The sequence below is a fragment of the Anastrepha ludens genome, chromosome 3 (assembly GCF_028408465.1).
Source record: "Anastrepha ludens isolate Willacy chromosome 3, idAnaLude1.1, whole genome shotgun sequence".
Classification (NCBI taxonomy): Eukaryota; Metazoa; Arthropoda; class Insecta; order Diptera; family Tephritidae; genus Anastrepha; species Anastrepha ludens.
Genome location: NC_071499.1, coordinates 95,000,526 through 95,022,930, shown reverse-complemented (window position 1 = coordinate 95,022,930; position 22,405 = coordinate 95,000,526). Strand labels below are relative to the sequence as shown.

Here is a 22,405-nt window from a genome sequence, read left to right as displayed (position 1 = left end):
TCATCATCAGCATACAAGACTGTGTTTTTAAACTGTTTCACTTTTCTTATTTTATTGCCTACCAACACTTCAGGAACATTATTTTTCAACAAAAAACACTTGTTTCTCTTTCTCCCTCTTTTCCTTGCAAGCCATTTTTTGAGCCGGAAACCGCTTTTCCCTTTGGCCGCTGTAAGTTCTCAACTCTCTTTAGTGCTTACACATTTCACTCCATTAAATCGCATAGTACTAAAAATTTCTCTGAAAACTTTCCGGTATGGTCATTTTGAGTGCATGCCTCAAATGCACACATACATACATACTGACTGAAATCTATCTTACATTTTCATGTACTTCCTACAAACCTAAATAGCTGTCTTAAATATAATCGCAGTTGACCTAGTACATGCAAACCTACTCTTACTGTTGTTATACTCTTTCGTCCCTTCCTTTCTTCTCCTTTTCTATTCTAACTAAAACTAAATTATTTAGAATGCGAACTTTTCAAAGCCTGTGCATGTTAAGTTATACTCATATTCCAGGTAAGCATTTTATGTTACGGAAAACTATTTTGTGAAAATGGTTTTAGAAGGAATGATATTTCAAATAGTTTATTTCAAAGTTTTCGTCCAAAATATTACCAAAAATACATCCATTTCTGTGTTTTTTTACAACCTCGGATTCATTGAAGATGTCAGTTAATATGATAGCCATTACTATGATCAAAGTATATAAGTTTATGCAACAACCCTTAAATAAGCTTGTGATCAGTCTGGATAAAATAAGAGCCCTGCGACTAAGATAGATACAGAGGTAGCTAGGTTTTTGTAAGAAATTATATCGGGTATTTTCTTAGCTGAGAATTATCGTTATTGATAACTAAGGTTCGACAGCTGAGAATGGCAAAGTGTCATGCTGACTTAATTTCTGTTTCCAAAAATTAATCAGCTAAGCATCGACAACATTTGGTGCCACCACAAGACGGCGCAACCTGCCTTACAGCAGAATGTCCTTCAGTATGTCGGTACAAGCCTTTTGGATGGCCTCTACGGACGCAAAACGTTTTCCTTTCATGGCCAAATGTAATTTTCTGAATAGGTAAAAATCACAGGGAGCCATATCAGGCGAATACGGTGAAATATTGATGGTAAAAATGTGATTTCCAGTCAAAAAATCAGTCACAAGAGTGGGTCGATGAGATGGTGCATTATCATGCAATAAGTGCCAGCTTCCTCCGTCGCGGTATTCAGGGCGAATTCGACGAATGCGATGCAACAAACGCTTCAAAACGCCAAGATACAAAATTGCATTGACGGTTTGGCCCGTTGGCACGAACTACTTGTGGACAATTCCTTCGAAATCGTAAAAACAAATGAGCATTGACTTGATTTTTGAGTTCTCCAAACGCGATTTTTTGGGTGGTGGCTCGTCTGGGGCCTTCCATTCGCATTTTGACGCTTAGTTTCAGGTTCATGTTGGAAACACCACGTTTCATCATCAGTTACAATGTTGTAAAGGAAGCTTTCTTCTTTTCTCACCCCTTTAATGAGGTCTTTCGAATGTGGAATTGTGAGCAAATTTTGGTCTTGAGTTAACTTGTGCGGAATGAAATATTAACAGACCTTTCGTAAGTCCAAACTATCAGTTAAAATGCGATAGTTCGATGTATTGGAGATATTCAAGTCCGATTCCATGAATTTCAGCGATGATTTCAATTCATTTTTGTTAAATTTACTAACAATTTCTATGGAGTTTTCGGTAATTACTGATTTTAGGCGGCCTGTATGTTCATTTTCATTTATTTCCTTACAATCATCTTTCAAACGTGTAAGCCACTCATGAACTCTGGCACGAGATAAACAATCCTCGCCATCAACTTTTTCCATCAATTCAAATGTTTCGGTAAACGTTTTAGCGATTTTAAAACAAAATTTGATATTAGCTCTTTGTTCGAAACTAATTTTTGTACCGATGACACAAACATGTTGACACTTTAGACGCAATAACTTCGCTGCCACTAAACCGAATGTAACCAAGTCTTCATTAAAAGTCAGCTGGGGATGTAACTTCCAACGCACTAACTCATTAAAAAGATGGGGCCATCGAAAACATTTTTATGACGCCAGTTTTGTTTCTATTGAAGTTCACCTTGTATGTACTCTGATCAGGTGCCCGAACTCTAATTTCATAAGCTCCTTTGTGTTAAGGCCGACAGCCCCTGATATGTACCTATAAAGTAGAACACATTACTATTAGTTTATCCGAGTCTTGTCTAAAATCCGGGAACTGGAAATATACGCGTCTATGCAACCGAGTATTTTTTATTTTACTATTAAAACACTAACATTCAAAACCTTAAAAAAGCGTACATGGAGAGGTAAAAGATTCTGCAGAACTATAAGTACAATTACAGAAATATAGAAAACTTAGAAGAAATAGATGCAAAGTGTACTTTTAGGGATTTTCCTAAAAAGAATGAAGAAAACGTGATTATGACTGTGAAAAGGATCCACTTGCATAATATGGAAAATACGACGAAGCCTGTAAGATTGCGGTCAGCACAGTTTTCCACTGAACTCACTGTCTAAAGAACATACTCTTAAATTCATTATCGCCTGTAAGCATGCAGCAAGTTGCGCTTTTGTTGTTAATTTCATTTGCCGAGCAGATCGCGCTGCTCTCAAAGGGCTTATAAAATGATAAACGTATTTATTTGTCAATCTTCGCGGGATTAAAATTTCGCTCTAGTTATTTTTTTCATGAGTTGGCAGCACACTTAATAACATCTGTGCGAACTTTCATGTGAATTTCATTATCAGTAATATATTTACGCTTGTGTTTACCAAACGACCAAGAGTGCATTTATCGATTTTTACAATGTCTGATTGATTGAGCAGAGAAGTGCCATCAAATTTTGTTTGCGGAATGAAATTTCGGCTGCGGAAACGTTTAGCATGTTGCAGAAGGCATTTGGTGATTCGACCATGTCGCAGAAAAATGTTTATAAGTGGTACAAAGACTTCAAAGAGGGTCGAGAACGTGTTGATGACTTGAAGCGCTCCGGACGACCATCGACATCAACAGATGACCAACACGTCAATAAAGTGAAGGAGTTAGTGCTCAAACATCGTCGGTTGACTGTTAAAGACCTTACTGATATGATCGGAATATCAGAAGGATCTGTGGAAACCATTTTGAAAGACCATTTGGGCCTACGAAAAGTCAAATCTCGTTTGGTACCGAAAACTCTCAATTTCTTGGAAAAAAGTCGTCGCGTTGATGTGTGTGAAACAATGCTTTCAGACTATCAGGACAAGCTCAAATGCATCATTACGGGAGATGAGACTTGGATTTATGCTTACGACCCTGAAACAACTGACAAATCAAGCGAATATAGCGCTAAAGGCGAGGCCAGACCGAAAAGAGCACGTCAAAGTCGTTCAAAAATAAAGGTCATGATGACAGTTTTTTTCGATTTTCGTGGTGTGGTGCACTATGAATTCCTTCCACCTGGCCAAACTGTTAATAAGGAATATTATTTGAGCGTTATGCGTCGTTTACGTGAAGCAATTCGTCTAAAAAGACCAGAATTATGGGCCAACAACTCTTGGTTTTTGCATCACGATAGTGCACCGTCTCACACTGCACTCGTTCTTCGTGACCATTTCGCCAAAAATTCCACGCATATCGTTCCGCAACCACCGTATTCGCCTGATTTGGCTCCGTGTGACTTCTGGCTATTCCCAAAACTCAAGAGACCACTCCGGGGAACGCGTTTCGAGTCGATTGAGGAGATAAAAGCTGAATCGAAGAAGGTGCTGATGGCTATACCGGAAATGGACTATTTGGCATGTTTCGGGGATTGGAAAAATCGTTGGCATAAGTGTATTTCATCGAGAGGGGATTATTTTGAAGAGGATGAAATTGATTTACAAGAATAAATAAAGGTTTTTCATTTTACAACCAAGTTCACCTTACTTTTTGCCCCCAGTATACACTGCGTCCATACTACAATCATGACGTCTGTACAGCCGATTTGCATCACCAAGCTCTTCTTTAGAAATGACTCCACAAAGCTTGATAATACTTTATTCATTCAATACCACACAGATGCGGGCTAAAAAGCTCCACAAATAAATCCGTAAAGGAGTCCACCCAGAAGCTCCAGTATTATTCACTCAAGCCTAGGTTCTCCCACTCCATCTAATGCTAAACACTTACCAAAATACCATATTTGATTATAAAAATCAAGCAGGAGCAACAAAGGAAATGAAAATTACACTCAGCTTGAAAGAAACAGTCAAAACGCAATTAGGTTATTCAGGCATAGTCTTTATCGATGAAATTTGGCATATCAAGCAGAGTCAAGAAATAAGTAAGTTTAATGGAATCGCAGCAGAAATATGTTGGACCCAGTAAATTTAATACCGCAACTTATAAAAGTTTCAGAAAGTATATGAGGCCTTCAATAAATTAGTTTGGGGAAAAGAAATCCATTATTTTCTCAGCAGATGGTTTTAGTGATCGATATCTCGTAAAATATCCATCAAACAATTTACAGTTTATGCTTGTTGTCAACATTACACACAAAAAAGAATCGTTTGCTCTTTTTCGTTTGTTCCATTCAGTTGTGAGTTAGATAGCGTTACCAAAGAAGCCAACAAAGAGAAAATTCGGTAGATTTTACTGTTTTTCTTCGATAAAGGCGAAAATGCAAGCCAGACCGTTGAAATTGTGCACAGTGTTTATTAGGCCGGGTCGATTTGTGGGGAGGCAAAAAAATCGCCCATTGCTCTGTGAAAATCATATTCTAGGGATCAAAATGAGAAACTTTGCCGAAGAACCATACCTCTAAAACGAATTCTGATGTCCCCCAATTTGGGTCGAACTTTTTAGTTTCTTTTCTCATGTAAATACCAAAAATGGTGATATTTTGAAATGATTGTATGGGGAACCCCCCAGAGGAGTTCCAGGGGGTGTGCGACTGGCATGGGTGGATCGGTCTTCCAAAGTTGGTGGGGGTCGGTCATACATTTGGACTCGATTGGAGCACTCTAAATGGGTCAAAGTGGGATTTTTCGTTCGACCCAAATTGGGGGACATCAGAATTCGTTTTAGAGGCATGGTTCCTTCGGCAAAGTTTCTTATTTTGACCCCTAGAATACGATTTTCACAGAAAAATGAGCGATTTTTAAATCGAACCGCCCTAGTGTTTATGGTGTCGGTACTGTAACAGCTACGTTACGTGCAATTTTGGTTTCCTCGATTCCGTTCACGCATTTTTGAAACTAAAGGTCGATAAAACAGTTTTAAACCATTTGCGCAAAAATGTTTCGTAAAAATAATTGGTTTCCTTTTCCCCAAACGAATATTAATGTGTGGACTATCTTATTTTGCCCCTTTGACATTTGAAGACGTCTTTCCCCAAAATTTTTATTCAATAAAATGTTATTTAAACATCCATATGCCTAAAATAAACTAAAAGAAAAGTACTGTATGAAAAATGTACATTCCTTTTCCATATAATTTCTATTCTTCCCGCTCATTTGGCTGAATAAAATAGTAAAGCCGTATATTTTTATATATTTTTTTTAATTTTTGAAGCCATTAATAAGAAGATAGAGTAGCCTTAAAGTCAATTTAGTAAACTAACAAATGCTGCATTACATTTTATTTTACAGTCCCGTTAACGGATTTGTAAATATTTATATTCTAAGACATTTCCTTAAATTTTTCTTCAATTTCAAATAACCTATTCAACTTCGTACTTCACTCTCCCGAATGGCAACTAATTTGGAATCCATTATGAATTACATTGCCATTCCAAGCAATTTAACACGCACAACAAGCCCATTTTCATGGCCTGAGCTCATAAGATATTCAAGTGCTGAGGCGGTACAAACCAAAACTCACACACTAACAAAGGCAATGCGCAAAGGAAAAGCTAAAATTAGTCTGCTAATCTGCGCTCAGTGCCATCCACAAATGGCGTTAATCTTTTTCTTTTCTTTTTTTGTTTTTGATTGTCTTTCTGAAATGTTCTATTGTAAATTTTACAATGTTACACGCCGCTGCACTTGGCCTGGTTTTTTGACGTTGCACTCAACCTTTAACTGATTGCCATTTTCGCACTTAGACAGCTTCACGCAAACATGGGTAGTTGTGTATTTTACACTCGCCTGTATGAAACATTTCTCAATCGCATGTTGACCTTCATGTAGACTAGGAATTAGCGGTCTGCCTTTAGTGGACGCTACACCAACCAACAGTGGAAAGCTTGCCAAGTGTGGAAAAGTCACTGAGTTGAGTATAAAGGCAAGAGATTGATGTGGGTTGTCAGCGGATGTTCATTTGACATGGTAATTAGCATATAAAGCGTGTTGAAATCGCACCGAATTGGTACTTTTCCTCTTTACAAATTTACACATTCTTTTTTTATAAACTTTAATAAATACAATTTAAACGTAGTATTTACAATATATGTGACCGGATCTACAATTTCATTTCCTTAACCCATATCTTCCCACTGCCCCATTTTAGCAAGAGTGGGTAGAGTTACATTTTTTACGTCTTTCCAGTTAATCTAATAGTGCTTGACAGTGATTATGCTCATTTGTTATTTTTTTATAAATCTTCGAGTTTTGTGAATTTCAAGCAACATTACTCATTATTTACAATTATAGTGAGTTTTTTAGTGAGTTATTGGTTACGTTATCGGGTGGTGTTATGAAGAGGGTGATATTTCATTTTTATATGTGACTTTTGTAAGGTTATATTGAATGCCGCATTTGAGGTGCATTGTAAATAGGAGGCGCCACGATAGTTTGTTTTAATAATTTTGTTTGGTCGTTGTTTTTACGTTCTTAGAATTATAACTTGTGTTCTTTTCGGTAAACTTTTTTTGCTGACATTTTTAGCATGAAAATGGTGATCTGAGTAACAAAGATAGTAAGATGTAGTAGACATTAAAAGTCTTACGCGCTGCTAGTTGTTGGCTGAAGCTGAGGTTCGACGTACGGTTCCATCATCAGACGGATTTCAATACTCTCTGATGTTATAAAGAAGTGAAGGAACGTTGCTGAACGTCCAGCAAAGAAAGCAAAGACTATGGTCAAGAGGAAAAAGAGACACACAAATGTAATAACAAAACCTGAAAAAGACACCACTACTGTACCTGAGCTCATTTTAGACAAATACAATCCATTAGAGTTTTTTAAGATGTTTTTTGATGGCAAAGTAGATATTGGGACTACTAGTACAGAAAAAAATGTTATTGCCAAAGAACACGTAAATTTTAGACCCACCATCGAAGAAGTAAAGAATATTGTAGGAATTTTACTTCTGTCTGGTTTTAATAGTACATTAGGTTACAGATGGTATTGGGATGAGAGTATTGATACTTAACATCTTGGAGCTGCTGTATGCACAAGCCGTAATCGTTCTGAAGAGATTCCACGATTTTTCATGCATGTGATAACAAGTCAACCACCCGATGACAAATTCAGTTAAGTAAGACCTCTTTGGTGCATCTATTGTTGAGTCTATGGTGCCTTAGTTTGGTAAAAACGGAACCAACCATTCATGGCAAGCCTATACGCTTTTGATACAAGATTTAGTAACTTTGTACACGATTAGGTTACCTTATATAGCGAACCTTACCAAGGGGCTAAAACCGGCATTCGATAAGACTCGATGGAAAGGATCACTACATAATTAGAAGCGAATCTCAAATTTGGTGCTTTAGTACTGCAAGAATACTAAGTTTTGATGGCATAAATCTGGGGTGGGTTTGTATCAACATTGCTCTCACTATTTCCACACAACGAAATAATGATTTTTTCTGACTAGTTGCTTTTTTCATTTCTTTGTTTACTGATTTTATATAATTGCTTTTAATTTTTATTCACCCCATTTGACGTGCGGCCCTGAAATACAATTTCAAAAAACTCTTAAAAAATAAAACATATTTATGTCTAATTAAATTTTTGTTTTTATGTTATATACACAATAAAAATTGTTTTTATTTGCCTTGCAAAAATATGGGTTAATGTCGCTGGCACTGTATCGGCGAAAGATTATACGTGAACCCACCTTTCGGTTGACTCGGTTTCGATCTCTTCTGTGAAAATGGTAAGTCACTGAGAAATTTTTTTTAATAACTACAGTTATTTCCATCTTTACCATCTTAACTACTTAGCAATTGGATAATATGACTTTTAAGTGAAACTCGCATAAAAAATTTAAAATCTGTCACTATTGTCGCTCTATATAGAAAGTGAAAAATTCATTCCTACGATCTGATGTGGTGCAAAAAATATCTGAAGAGTTTTGATTAAATGAAAGTAGCAGATTTTAGTCGAACTCTTAATATTATATAATATATATATATATATATACAATTGGCGCGTACACCCTTTTTGGGTGTTTGGCCGAGCTCCTCCTCCTATTTGTGATGTGCGTCTTGATGTTGTTCCACAAATGGAGGGACCTACAGTTTCAACCCGACTCCGAACGGCAGATATTTTTATGAGGAGCTTTTTCATGGCAGAAATATACTCGGAGGTTTGCCATTGCCTGCCGAGGGGCGACCGCTATTAGAATAAATAACACCAAAATTTTGGTGTTTCACCGAGATTTGAACCTACGTTCACTCTGTGAATTCCGAATGGTAGTCACGCACCAACCCATTCAGCTACAGCGGCCGCCGTTGTTAAACCTTACAACAACAAAAAATATAAGTTTGCTTTAATTAAAACTTTAGTTATACCTCACAATAAGAAAAAGCTTTTTACACATTTGCGGCATCAGACGTGATCAGCGTAATCAAGAGATTTATTCGTAAAGTTACAGTCAATCGATTTACTGTCGTACTTCATCAAGAATTATAGAATGTGTAATAGTTGGGGTATTAACAGGATACTGTTTTATGCCACATGAAATTGCGGTTGATTCAGCATAGCACGTAACAAAACCATCTGGAGCGCTTACCATGTCAATTAACAGCAATTTGAAGATCGCCAAGTATCTGTTTTGTATATATACTCTTCTGTATATTTCGACAGCATGTATCAAAAATTTATTAAAACCGGCTAAACAGTGCATTGTTACTGGATCTAAGACCTCAGCCTGTACACAATCCCTTGGCATAACCACGGACCAGTTGTGGTGCTAGTGAGATCAATGTTGAGCAGCCAAGTTAAGCTAGTCTCACCTATACAATCTACACTTTTCAGTTATTAAACATTTTTTTTTAATTTTACAAACTCCGCCTGTAATAATATTATACAAATTAAGTACATGGTTGTGGAGATATACATATGAATACTCGTATACGGACGAATGCTTAATATTCAGATGCGCCACATTTAAAACATTTTCCAAATATATTAAATTTTCTAAAATACAATTATCCAAAAAGTTAAGCTACAGATTATGCAAGGAATTGAGCTCTTTTGCATGAAAAATGGGGAAGTTATTCAGCGAAAACATTTACTGGAAAAAACATTTTGTGCAGCTGCTCTATACACGAATACATATTGAAGCATTTATGAATATATTTCGCTTTCAAAAATTCTATCGATCCAGAAGCAAGGCAACTCATATAGAAGACCTCAAAACACTTTAGGCTAAATTAACTTTCCTGATTAACAATGATCTCACGCTTATCGGGATCATCAAAATACTGAGCAGTGACACACAAGAGGATCCAGGGTACCCTTCGCAAAACCTGCCGCGTGTAACCAAGGAGGATATTGGGATTCAAACCCTCCTCTCCGTGTTTAGAAGACTTAAAAGTAGCTTTTGAGGAAATTCAGATGAAACTAAATCTTTGGCATAAATGAAATAATTTCTAGTAAGTTAGATGTAATACCAGAATCAAAAAATTATGTATTCATGCCATTAGAGCAGATTGGTTTATAATTTCTTTTAAATATCGTAAATGAATGTGTGACTCTATTTCAAATAGCATTTTTTAAGTAGTTGTAAAGAGTGGTGGTCATACACATTAATGAATCAAAAAATAAGAGTTTACCCAATCGTCTTTTCATTTAGCTCTGTGGCCTCATTCAAGTGAATCAAAAATTATCACTCCTCATGGCAGGAGAGAGAAGATAATTTTTTTAACAATCAGCTTTTTCAGAGCTAATTGGCAAACAAATATTTTTGACGACTTTGAAGTGAAATTTGGTAAAAACACAAGTGGAAAACAGTTATATATATATAATATATATGTAATATATATATATATTTGGCGCGTACACCCTTTCTGGGTGTTTGGCCGAACTCCTCCTCCTATTTGTGGTGTGCGTCTTGATGTTGTTCCACAAATGGAGGGGCCTACAGTTTCAAGCCGACTCCGAACGGCAGATATTTTTATGAGGAGCTTTTTCATTTGCCATTGACTGCCGGGTGGCGACAGCTATTAGAACATTTTTTTTTTAATTTTGGTGTTTCACCGAGATTCGTCGAAAATAGTTGGTCTTAACTAAATGAGAGGGAGTGATAAATACGAAAGGAATGGAAAGCATTTTTGAGAGGTTTTTTGAAAACAAGCCACATGTCGATTCAAGTTTTTCTTGCGACTAAATATATTATTTATTCTTTATTCATTCTATTATGATTTGGATTTAATTAGTTTTCATAAAAAAATGTTTTTTTGATTGTTTGTGATTCAGTTATTTTTAGTTTTGATTTAGTTTATTTTTTTCTTTTTGATTTAGTTATTTTTTTAGAACATTTTTGATTGAATTGCTTTTGTAGAAGCCAAAAAATATTGATCGGTAGCCTGCTACCGTACGTTACTACACAGAATACTCTGTTATATTTTAGCACTTATTGGGGAAACTCCTCATAGTTTGCCTAGCACTTAGAAATAATTATATCATATAAATAAAAAAGACGTTCCGAAGAAGCATAAAATAAATTATAGGAATTAGCATTTTTTAGGATAAAATTAAATTAAATTATTTCTGTTTTCAAGCACAGCAAAGGAAACAAGCGAATGCAACCAATAATACTATAATAAAAGCAGTGAACCACGAAATTTTTTGATTAGCTGTCTATATTTAGAATAATTGTGCTTTGTTTATTGTGTGCGTTCTCCAAATTCTATTTTCAACCGAAACAAATCAAAACGGTCATCCGGACTGAGAACGAAGCTATGTCGCATTGGCCAACGTTTTGAAAACTATTTTGCTCCTTAACATGGAGAATGGACAATGCAAGAGGATGTAGAATGTAAGACAATGTAGAAATTTATAGAGATCATAAAAGAGTCAATATTTGTATTTGAGCTATTTTAAACATTGTGATATTTCGTGATTGGTATATTGTAAATTGTACATATCCTTCAAATGGTATACTTATATGGCTTACTAAGATTTAAGATGAGTTTTTATGCACGAAATGCACTGCCTTTTTAATTGTATTGGCAGCTGAGAGGCGACCACTTTAGAAAAAAAATGACTATAATATTTGAATATCCGAAGAGAGGACTCATCCAAGCATTTATTGCCTCTAAGACACTCACGAGCATTTTCGGTTTGAAGACTAGTAATTTTTGTTTTTGTTTTTGCTAATTTATTCATTGAGAAAGTTTATTTGAAAAGTTACTCCTTTCAACGAGTATAAACACCAACGCAATAATATGGATGTTTTTACTTTATTTCGCAGCTAAAATAATAAAAAAAAATATAATAATATGGCAGGCATCCAAGAAAATCCCTTCTAGACTGGAATGGCGTCAAGAAGATCCATCACCCAAAACAGCCGTTAAGATCCACACAAACGGATCTAAAATAGATACCGGCTTTTTATCAGTGAATCCTTTAAACTACCGGATCACTGTTTATCAAGCGGAAATAAACGCTATTCATGAAGAGATAAACAGAGCATCATCAGCAGATATCTGCATTCTATCAGACAGCCAAGCTGCCCTACGGGCTCTGGATGCATTCCAAATAAAATCAAGGAGTGTCTTACATTGTCGTCAATCTCTTAATGAAACGACTGAATAATATCGCATTATCTTACGCTGGGTTCCAGGAAACTGAAGGGCTGACCAACTTAGAAGAGAAGGTACCTATATGCCAAACATAAATAATTTTATGGGGGTACCTCTCGCAACTTGTAAGCTTCTTATTATGAATGCACTAAACAATTCTGAAAATCAAAGATGGATTAGAGCCATTGTGAAATTGCTAGGCAAAAATTGCCAAGGCTAAATCTATGTCTATCCAAGAATATTGTAAAATTGTTTAGACTTCAAATTAAGATCTTAGTAGGGGCCCAAACAGGATATCGTCTCATTGGGAATCACGCAAGGAGATAAGACGCTTGCATGCATGCTTTCTGTCGTAGCTGTAGGGATGAGGAGGAGTTGGAAACAATTCCACATTTTTTTTGCACATGGCTTTAGGTAGGAGCCAGAAGCAGGAACCGATATTTAAGATCCTAGTTCTTAATGAATATAGATAGATAATATATATACTTTAGGTATCAATAAACTTTCACACTTTGTCCAAAGATGAGGCTGGTTCAATTTGGAAGGGGTTAATATGTAGCCCAGCCCTTGCGGCTCACAATGAACCCATTTCGTGATCTAAGTGGCATTGTTGTGTCTATGTGCGATCCGGCTGCCAAACCTAACTTAACCTAACCCACTGCAGACATGCACATACATACACACACACTGTATAATCAAATTTTAACGAACAATGAGTTCATGAGATACCTCAGGCGAACATCAGCACTAATGTAACTTATTTGGTATCGTAATTTCGCTTTCTAACATAGGAGTTTAAAATGACTACTTTAATATTTTAATATGAATTTCAGAATAACCTTTTTGATAAATTTTTTTTTTTTGATTTTGAATTTGTATGTAGAAAATAAATGAAATCGGTAATGATAACCCCCTCTGATGAATTGTAATTTAAAATAAGCTTTAGTTACTGACATTCTTTACATAGAGACCAAAATCTTTGTAAATCAGCCAAATAAATCAATCGAAAATAAATTAGTAAATAATTTCACAATAGATCAGTTCTGGTCGCAGTGCGTAATGGCCTTCTAATAATAATAATAATAATAATTAGTAAATAAATAAAAAAAACTATCTTGAGTGATGTTAATATTTATTTCGCCCTTTGCACCCTCCATTGCTTGTCTCTTTCTACACGGCAGCTGCCTAGTTCAGAAGTGTCAAATACGAAGAAGTGTCGTACGACGCAACTTGCACAAATTATAACAACTTCCGATAGGGTGATTAACTTGGCGCCGCCTTGTATATGTTTCACCACTCTTAGCAACAAATTCGTCTATATGTATTGCGTCTGTAACGACTTTAGTTTTACCACATCACCAAGCATAATGCATTAATATTTCCGCATTTTTAAAGTTATTGGTCCACATTAATCGTGGTCCACGTTTTACTAATCTGTAAAAGTACAAAATCACTTTGTTATTTAAAGTTATTCTTCAATCCCAATTGTTTTTTGTCATAAATTTTTATTATTTTTCTTTTTATCCTAATCGTTTATCATTTTCAGCTTTTGTAGCATAATACCATAAAGTGTAAACATATCATTATAACAAATTATTGCATACTATTTATTATTTAAGTAGATTTATTAAGTCCCGTCATTAGGATATCAACACGATTTTAATAATCTTAAAGAAAATCGGTATCGCTCTTCTCCACTCAGCGGGTAAACGCAGAACACAAAAATATTTGAGCAGAAGGAAGAGGTGAGATTTTAACCTAAATATTTTAAATTTGAAGAAGAATGAATCTCAATTCAGAACTTTTTCACAGCTTTAACTTATTTTATATATTTTTTTAACTGTTTAAACTTGCGTATACTTTTGTTCCTTTCTTACAATTATTCATTTTTTATTTATAATTTTTAATTTTAACTTGATTTACCATTTTGCTCATTTTTTTAGAGTAAATTTTTGGTTTTATTAGTTATTTACTCATTTTTATATTTTTGTTATTCTTCCACACATTAGATGCTCATAACCGCACATATATCTATATAATATACATAAGTATTGCGATAAATATTTTTGTTTTGAGTCACTTTTTGCACTCGATTTCAACGTTCACTACAAAGAATCGTCCAACTGCCGAATGCCCATCTCACATATTTTTATTTATCGACTACTTTTAAATACTTCACTGTTTTTATGCAACATTTTCCGGTTTCCCATCTGAGCGTCAACGAAGCGGAACATGTGAATGACAATGGCGTAACGCAAAACCCCACCTAATCACTAGACCGTCACGGTTAGCGCAACACGGGTTATTACTTTTGTGGTTTCGCGTAGTGCCACAAACGAAAGCGCCAAAGCAGCAAATAGATCAGCAGCAACAACAACAACAACAACACTCCAATTTTAAACCACTAAACCGACAACACAAAATTGGAGCAGTGGCCATACGTATTTCGACTACAATCATCACTTTGAGTTCGATGGCTGACTGCTCTTGCGAAACTGCGATATGAACCTTAACTCAGATTTAGTTTGCGAAAAATATTGGAAACGACAAAACCAAAACGACACGGTTAAAATTTCATCTACGCCATCTGTTGCTCTGTCTCTGGCGACTACAATTTTTTTAGAGGCGACGCCAATATCAGCTGTTATTTGGCAAAAGAAGAATCGCCTTTGAGAAAGCTGAAGTTACAAATAATTTTCTCACACCTAAGCATGTAGTAAGGGTGCCAATTTATTTCTCTATAGCTTAATGTTATTATGGCAACTGTTTAGAGAAGAGAAAGAGCCATATCTATCACATCATAGAAACTATATTTACTCAGCCAATTGCGATAATTGTAGCGCCCTGCTCTATTCAAACTAATTATGTGCATATGAACAGATGCATAAATAGTTTAACGATGCCACTGTGTTGTTGTCATTCCCAATGCGTTCATTACTCCATATTATTACTAAAAGCATTAACTATTCACGCTTCAGGAAGTTTCGGCTCATTTCTACCTTCAGTGTAGAGCAGCGGCTGTTCAAAAGCGATGATTTGGTGGCAAAAACAACAACAAGTTCTTAAGGTTCTTTCTGCTTTTGTGCTTTTACCTACATATTATATTTTTTTGTTTTTTTGTTTTTTTTTTATGGCTCATCGACTTGCGTAGAAAATTAGTAATAACTCTAAAAGTATTAGTAGAAACTAAAACATTACAAGGAGAGGAAAACTAAGAAAACAATTTTTAAAACAATACTTCACAGCCAAAATAACGCGCACACACCTTGGTATTATCCTTTTCCCACGCACACTCATTCATTTATTTACGTATGTGTATAAATATTTTTTTGCTTTTCTGTTACTTGACGCACTTCAGCTGAATCTACTGCAATTTCCTGCCAAAGTTTGGCCACTCTTCCGCTCACTTATGTTCAGCTACAAACACACACACAATCATAATGCAGGCGCACGTTGCCACAACTAGTTTCCGCTGTGCGCGTCCTTACACTGATTCGTTTTTCATTTACACGCCACGTTTCTCGGTCGCTTGCGATTTTTTCGCGTGTTTGCCAATATATTACCGACAGCAGCAACGTTCACGTGGAGACTGTTTTTGCAATGTAGAGTCGGGCATGTTTTATATCGAGACGAAATGAAACGACCAATCGACCAACTTAACAAGCAAACGATTGTCAAAAGCAGCCGAGTGCGCAAACAAGCGAGCATGCAAAAGATTTCGGCCAAAAAGGCAGTTAAGTTGTGAGGCTTCAGTTGCCACACTTTATTTAGTTGTGGCACTGCTTGGTCGACATGTAAGTTTTTCTCTTTCAACCGATAGCCAAAATGACAATTCTCTTTATATTTACAACTTTTCATTCTAAATGAGTTGCGTGCGCTCTGAACGGACGCACATTATTCTCATTATTCTCACAACACATAATTCTCTCTACTTGTCTCTTGCTCATGCGTTCGCCTAGTCGATAATGTGGTCGACCTTCGGCAATTTTTGTAGACTTTTCCAAATCGCTCTTGAGCCAGACGTTGCACCTACTGACTCCCTTCATGTCTTTTGGGATGTGTTGCGCGAATGTGCCATCGTTCTGTTCAAAGTACATTTCCTCTTTTTTGCCAGGCGGACAAGCATGCAGCCAGTCTGCACCGCTCAAGAATCAGTGCCAATATGTCAACACGTTCAAGAACATGTTGACATCTTCATAAGTGCTAAGACAGCCATAGAATTAGTTCCTTTACATGGCCACTTACAATTTATAAAGTCGTATGCATTGAACACTCACACACACCCATACATATATACACTACACAGAATGTTGGCGTTTGACACTCATACCGGCTTTTCCCTGCTTGATACTTGATCCTGTTTCGGATGACTGGGAAATCTCTACTTAGTGACAATTTATGTACACGTAAAAATATATTTAGATACATATATGTACTATATACTTATACTTCCACACAAACTATTAGACGCGGCAAGACACAGCCAATTTGCTGCCGACAAGTATTTTCCTTTTTCAATTTTTTTACTTTTCATACACATTTCGTATACGAATATTACTACCTTTCACTTCATTTCCCATACGTCGTACCCACCACCCATTACTATTGCGTTAATATTTGCATATTTGCATATAAACAAATCCAAATTTCCCTTCTAAACGTATGTATGTAAGTAATTTTCCACATTCGTTGATTGAGAGTGGCAAATCGATACGCATTTTGAATACCACACATATTTACATATGGCGCAAAAGTAACCTTGCGATGTCTTTTGGCTGTAATTAAAAAAAAAATTAAAAACTTTGATTCTTCTTGAGGATTATTTTTATTTGGTTTTTTAATTTTTTTTACATCAAGTCGAGAATATGATGTCATGTAAATGGCCGCCGCCACAGTTGATTGCCATTTGAGCCCTTTTTATGGCATTTTCCATCACTTTGCGCCCGGGAAATGCATCCTTCAGCATATCGGTTGTGGCACGTGCAGTGTGTGCCGTCGCATAGTCCTGTTGGAACCACATGTTTTCCAATCCCAATTCATCAAGTTGCGGCAAAAAGAACTCGTTGATCATTGCTCTGTAGCGCTCACCATTCACAGTAACCATTTGGCCCGCGACGCACACCATACAGTGACTTTGCGCGAGTGTAATGGCTCTTCGTGGGTTACACGCGGATTTTCAGTGCCCCAAAAGCGTAAATTTTGCTTATTTACGTACGCGCTAAGATGAAAATGGGCCTCATTACTCATGATTATTTTTGATGAAAAATCATCTTCCTCTTGGTGGTGATTAAGGATGGCTTGAGCGTATGTTAGACGCCATTGGCGGTCAGCAGCTAACAGCTGATGCACCGTTGGACTTTGTACGGAAACATCTTCAAATCGTGTACCAAAATTCGCTGTAAAGACCGTCGACTGATACCCATTTGCGTGGCACATCGTCTGGTCGATGTCGACGGCGCTTCCATGGCATCCTCGGCTACAGCAGCAATATTCTCTGCAGAACGGCTACTCCGGGGTCTGCCACGCCTGGCAGCATCTCGTGTTGTGCCAGTCTCTTCGAGGCGAGTGGCTAAACGTCGCAGTGTTTCACCAGTAGGCGTTGGACGGCGAGGAAATCAGCGACGAAATTCACCGACCGATTATTGTTTTAAAAATATCGAGAAATAAGTACACATCTTCACAAAACTTAAATTAATTATTATGAAAACTAAAATCTATACAAATAAAAAGGTATAAGAAGAATGTTAATATATTTCAAATAACCAACTAAAATTTGTGGTGTTAGTCTTTAATTTGGAGCTTTGTAATTTGTGCTGGATCCTCCTTTGATTATAACTTGTGGAAGTCGTCGAGGCATCGATTTGATTAAGTTTTTTATGATATTTTGATAATTTTTTGACCATTAACCATTAGTCGCTCTTCTAGGGCTTTGAGGGCTACCAAACTGTCTTCCATTTATGAAAAGCGATTGTGAAAGTATTGGCCATACATTTTCGATTGGATTTAGGTGCGGGTTGCAGGCAGTCAATCTTAAATTGGAATTTTTTTCGATACCAAAAACTATTTTGTGCCTCTGATTCATGCTTTAGGGCTGCATTTGGCTGCATTTTCATGCTGAGAAATCCACATCCAAAGAAGTATTGGGTATGGGAATTAGTTTCCCCCCTCGTTAAAGAAGTGTCGCTGCTGGTACTATTTTTGTGTTCGCTCTAATAACATATTGGTGATTTGAAGGTGTATATGTGAGGTTTCGACCTTTTTTATCTGACGCTAAAAATGTCTACGTTCGTCCCGAAAAAACAGCATTTGAAGGAAGACATGCTTCATTATTACCTTTTAAAGAAAAGTGCAGCTGAAACGTGTCATATATTGATCAATATTTACGGTAATCATGCTCCATCAAATACAACTTATCAAGAGTGGTTTCGACGCTTCCAAAGTGGCAATTTGGACGTGAATAATAAAGATCGCGAAGGGGCACCGAAAAAATTCGAAGATACTCAACTACAACAATTATTGATATGTCTAAAGAGTTGGATGTTGACAGATCAACCGTCGGTAAAATTTTGCACGCGTTGGGAAAGGTCCAGAAAGCAGGTAACTAGGTGCCACACCAAGTGAAGGAGAGGGACATTGAAAAACGTTTGGTGACGTGTGAGATGCTTCTTGAACGGCAGAAAAGTAAAAGGTCACTGGCGATCAAAATGGATCTATTATAATCATCCTAAGCGTCGAAAATGTTGGAGCCTGTCAGCTGAACCTAGTCCATCTACAGCGAAATAAAATATTGACGCTTCAAGGGTTATATTGTGCATCTGGTGGGATCAGAAGGGTGTCATGTTTTATGAATTCCTTAAACCATCTGAAACGATCACTGACGATCATTACCGACTGCAGCTAATGCGTTTGATTCGAGCTCTCAAAGAAAAGCGGCAGGAATGGGACGGTAGACATGACAAACTGACAAACGCCAGGCCACACGTTGCTAACTCGGTCCAGAAATATTGAGGGACTGAATTGCGAAATCCTGCCCCACGCGCCGCATTCCACAGACATTGCACTTTCGGATTGCGGGAACAGTTAGATTTATTTAATTTTTAATAAAATATTAAAATACTCAAAAGCTTTTGTGATATTTTTTATAAAACATCTTCGAGGTGGCAGGGTATCAAGACTTCTGCTGTACACTGTATGTAATTATATACTTATATACAAATATTTTAGGTGTATGAGATATGGAATTTGTGAAATTTAGTCTATTGATTTCATATAAATTAGAAAAAAAGGTCGTAAAATATTAACGAAACTTTTATTTTGGGTATCTCCTTCCTTTTCGGCAATTCGAGTTTTATGAATTCGAAAGCATTAATTTAGGTTCTCTCTCCAAAAATTACAGTTTGGGAATTGTGGTGTTGATGTTTATATCATTTATTCGTATGCTGAGTAGGTGGGTCACTCTATTTGCTGAGGTGCATACACATTTTCATTTTAACAGATACAGGCACCCTTTCTTTCCGGTTGTCAAAAAGTGTAGAGACGACTGATCTAGTTAAAAATGGCCGACGTTTATGTTGATGTGCCCTCCGCCGCTCCAGTAATTGGAGACAAAATGGGCATAAATACCGCTCTGCAAGAGGTGTTGAAGAAGTCTCTGATCGCTGATGGTTTGGTTCATGGCATCCACCAAGCATGCAAAGCTTTGGACAAGCGCCAAGCCGTTCTATGCATCCTCGCCGACTCAATGGATATCGACCTGTACAAAAAACTTGTAACAGCACTCTGCCACGAACATCAAATTCCACTTATCCGTGTGGATTCACACAAGAAATTGGATGAATGGTCTGGACTTTGCAAGATTGACAAAGAAGGCAAACCACGTAAAGTTAGCGGATGCGCTGTTGTGGTTATTAAGGATTTCGGAGAGGAGACTCTTGCCGCTTTTGCACACATACAAAATGAACTCAGGGATTACACCTTCATATACACAGACGGCTCCCAAAGCAATAATATGATCGGATTTGGCGTAATTACCGAAAATGAAAACTTAATAGTATCCAACCTAGCTGCATACAGTACAGACTACTCTACTGAATTAATTGCTATCATGTCATTCTGTTAATATAATTAGAAATAAAAAAGGCAAATTTGCAATTTGCTCCGATTCACTTTCATCTCTCGATGCCTTATCCAATATCGAAAACAATGATTACTATCCCAGTTCTATCCGTAGTATTTTACAAACAAAATACCCAAATATTTTACTGATATGGTCCCCGGGCCATGCCCTTATAAAGGGTAACGAATTTGCTGATAGCACAGCTAAATACGCCACCATAGCTCCTGTATTAACAACTACTAATCTAAATGTTAATGATATAGCTGAATTTCTTAAGAAAAAATTCATAAAACAATATAAATCTGAGACTTGGCAAAAATGCTCAACTTGGTACAAAGCGCAAAATGTTAAAAGGCTTGATTTAAGCAACCTCCTAAAACACGCTAACCTTTCAGTTTCTAGAATGGATCTTGTTAACGTCACGCGAGTACGTCTGGGCCATTCAAAATTAACCCATAATCACCTTATCGACAGCAATGCCCCCAGAACATGTCAGTTTTGTAACTCCACCCCGATCTCCATTAATCACGTTATGTCCGAATGTTATCCCTTCAACTCACTAAGAAACCATATATTCCATAACACTGATCCCATTCAAGCATTTCCAACCCCACAGTCGATAATATTAAACAAATTATAGCTTTCTTAAAAATATCAAAATTATATTGCGAAATTTAAACAAACATGTCGAATAAATATATTATAGGTATCTCCTAATTTATAATGAAATTCTAAACGACGCATAAGCACTTAGTATAGTAGTAGTAATTCTTTATTTATTTATAAATATTTCATCTTACATTTCAATAATTTTTACAATAATTCATTTAAATATATAAATACATAAAGAAAGAAATAATAAATTCGTGGCAATAACAATGTTGTATGTCACAACTCAAAAATTAAACTCTGCAATAAGAAAATTTCTATAGCGTAAGGCTGAGTATATAAAGCAAGTTAGTATTTTCCAATTATGGCCATTAAGTATATCTATTACTTCTGCTTCATTTAGCTTCTCTGCGTTTAGGTATTTTGTTCTGATCTCTTTCAGTACCGGACATCTAAGCACTTAGTATTAAGCATATGCGCTCACCAAAAAGAATAGATAAAAATAAGTGGTCATTAAATAGAAAAAAAATATTAATTTGATTGAACTTTTGATTGAAATTTTCAGTTCTAGACAGAAAGAATCATCCCGTTAAAATTGTTTCATTGTTTTTATTCATTCATCGAATTCATCATTCATATGAACGCAATACCTCCTGACGCCAGCAATAAAAAACTCGATATGTTTACCATAGAAATGGATATTAATTTAAAATTTCATGTGGTTCGCCATAGTTTAAAAGGCAATGATTGAATTAAACTCAACTTAAAATATATCACACTATAAATATTATTAAATTAAAGTTTTTTTAAATGTTACTACTCTCAAACTATTATACCTGTTTCAAAAATCAATCAAAATAGCGTTGGAAAAATAAATCTTTGACAGTGACAACAGATTTAGATAAACTTTAACGCATTGCCAACTGAATTCCATTAAGGTTGGTAAATAAATAACAGATTTAATTGAATATGATTGACAACACAAACAACCACACTATTGAAATCGACTAAAATAATAAAATAAATTTGCCGATATGTTCAACTTTTGTTGACGACCATTTGTGTTTTAAGTTGTTCTAGATTTGTCGGCAATCGGATTCTCATCGGTTTGTCTGTTTAGCTTTGTGGTTAAATGTGTTTAGAAATGTAAACTTTTTTGGAAAAAAAATGCCTAAAGCTGCATCGAAAATAGTGAATACGAGAATTCGTGTGTTGGATGCGTATAAAACTTTGGATTTTACCGCACAAAGTGATAAATGCATAATACGCATGCAAATGCCAAATATTTGTATGTATGCGCATAAACGTTTGGTTTTTGCATAGAAATGTAATATTGTAGTATATGAAATTTCAGTTTCAAGCTGACGTAGGATATATGACACTTATCTGAGAAAACTAGATGTGATCTACGAAAAGGGGGCTTAGGAGAGATTGTGAGATGCGCCTTCACATGGTGGAAACCAGAAAGTCATAAAGCTTAAAAGTTTACTCAAAATGAAGAAAATAAAAGAAATGGACGAAACGAATTTTTTACCTTTACCAGATATTTTCAATTACAGTTATTTAATTGAAATTTTATTGCCCTAAAGAATTGAGTGACATTTTTATTTCTTTTATCGTAACGTTTGATAGACTAAACATTTTTTTGTCATTCCGTTCGAAGAGAAAATAAAAAGCACCGATGGTGTATCGATTCT

General features: G+C 36.1%; 2 protein-coding genes across 3 annotated transcripts in view; one reads left to right on the top strand and one right to left on the bottom strand.

The window, feature by feature from the left end:
• Positions 1-15,554, bottom strand: part of LOC128858506 (uncharacterized) — a 200,779-nt gene extending 185,225 nt beyond the window's left edge. Inside the window, exon 1 of one of the 2 annotated variants that reach the window (XM_054094858.1) lies at positions 15,249-15,554. The gene's annotated coding sequence lies outside the window, so the exon portion shown is untranslated. The remainder of the gene's footprint in view (positions 1-15,248) is intronic. The other variant, XM_054094859.1, reaches the window with a different exon arrangement.
• A 3,936-nt stretch (positions 15,555-19,490) lies between these two features.
• LOC128857607 (40S ribosomal protein S12-like) lies at positions 19,491-20,102 on the top strand. The gene has a single exon (XM_054093358.1). The coding sequence runs from the start codon at positions 19,539-19,541 to the stop codon at positions 20,100-20,102; it is 564 nt and encodes a 187-aa protein (XP_053949333.1). The 5' UTR covers positions 19,491-19,538.
• Positions 20,103-22,405: the final 2,303 nt, after the last annotated feature.

Bases quoted from the DNA above. Each gene is read 5' to 3' on its own strand.
- LOC128857607 (XM_054093358.1), top strand. From the start codon at position 19,539: ATGGCCGACGTTTATGTTGATGTGCCCTCCGCCGCTCCAGTAATTGGA.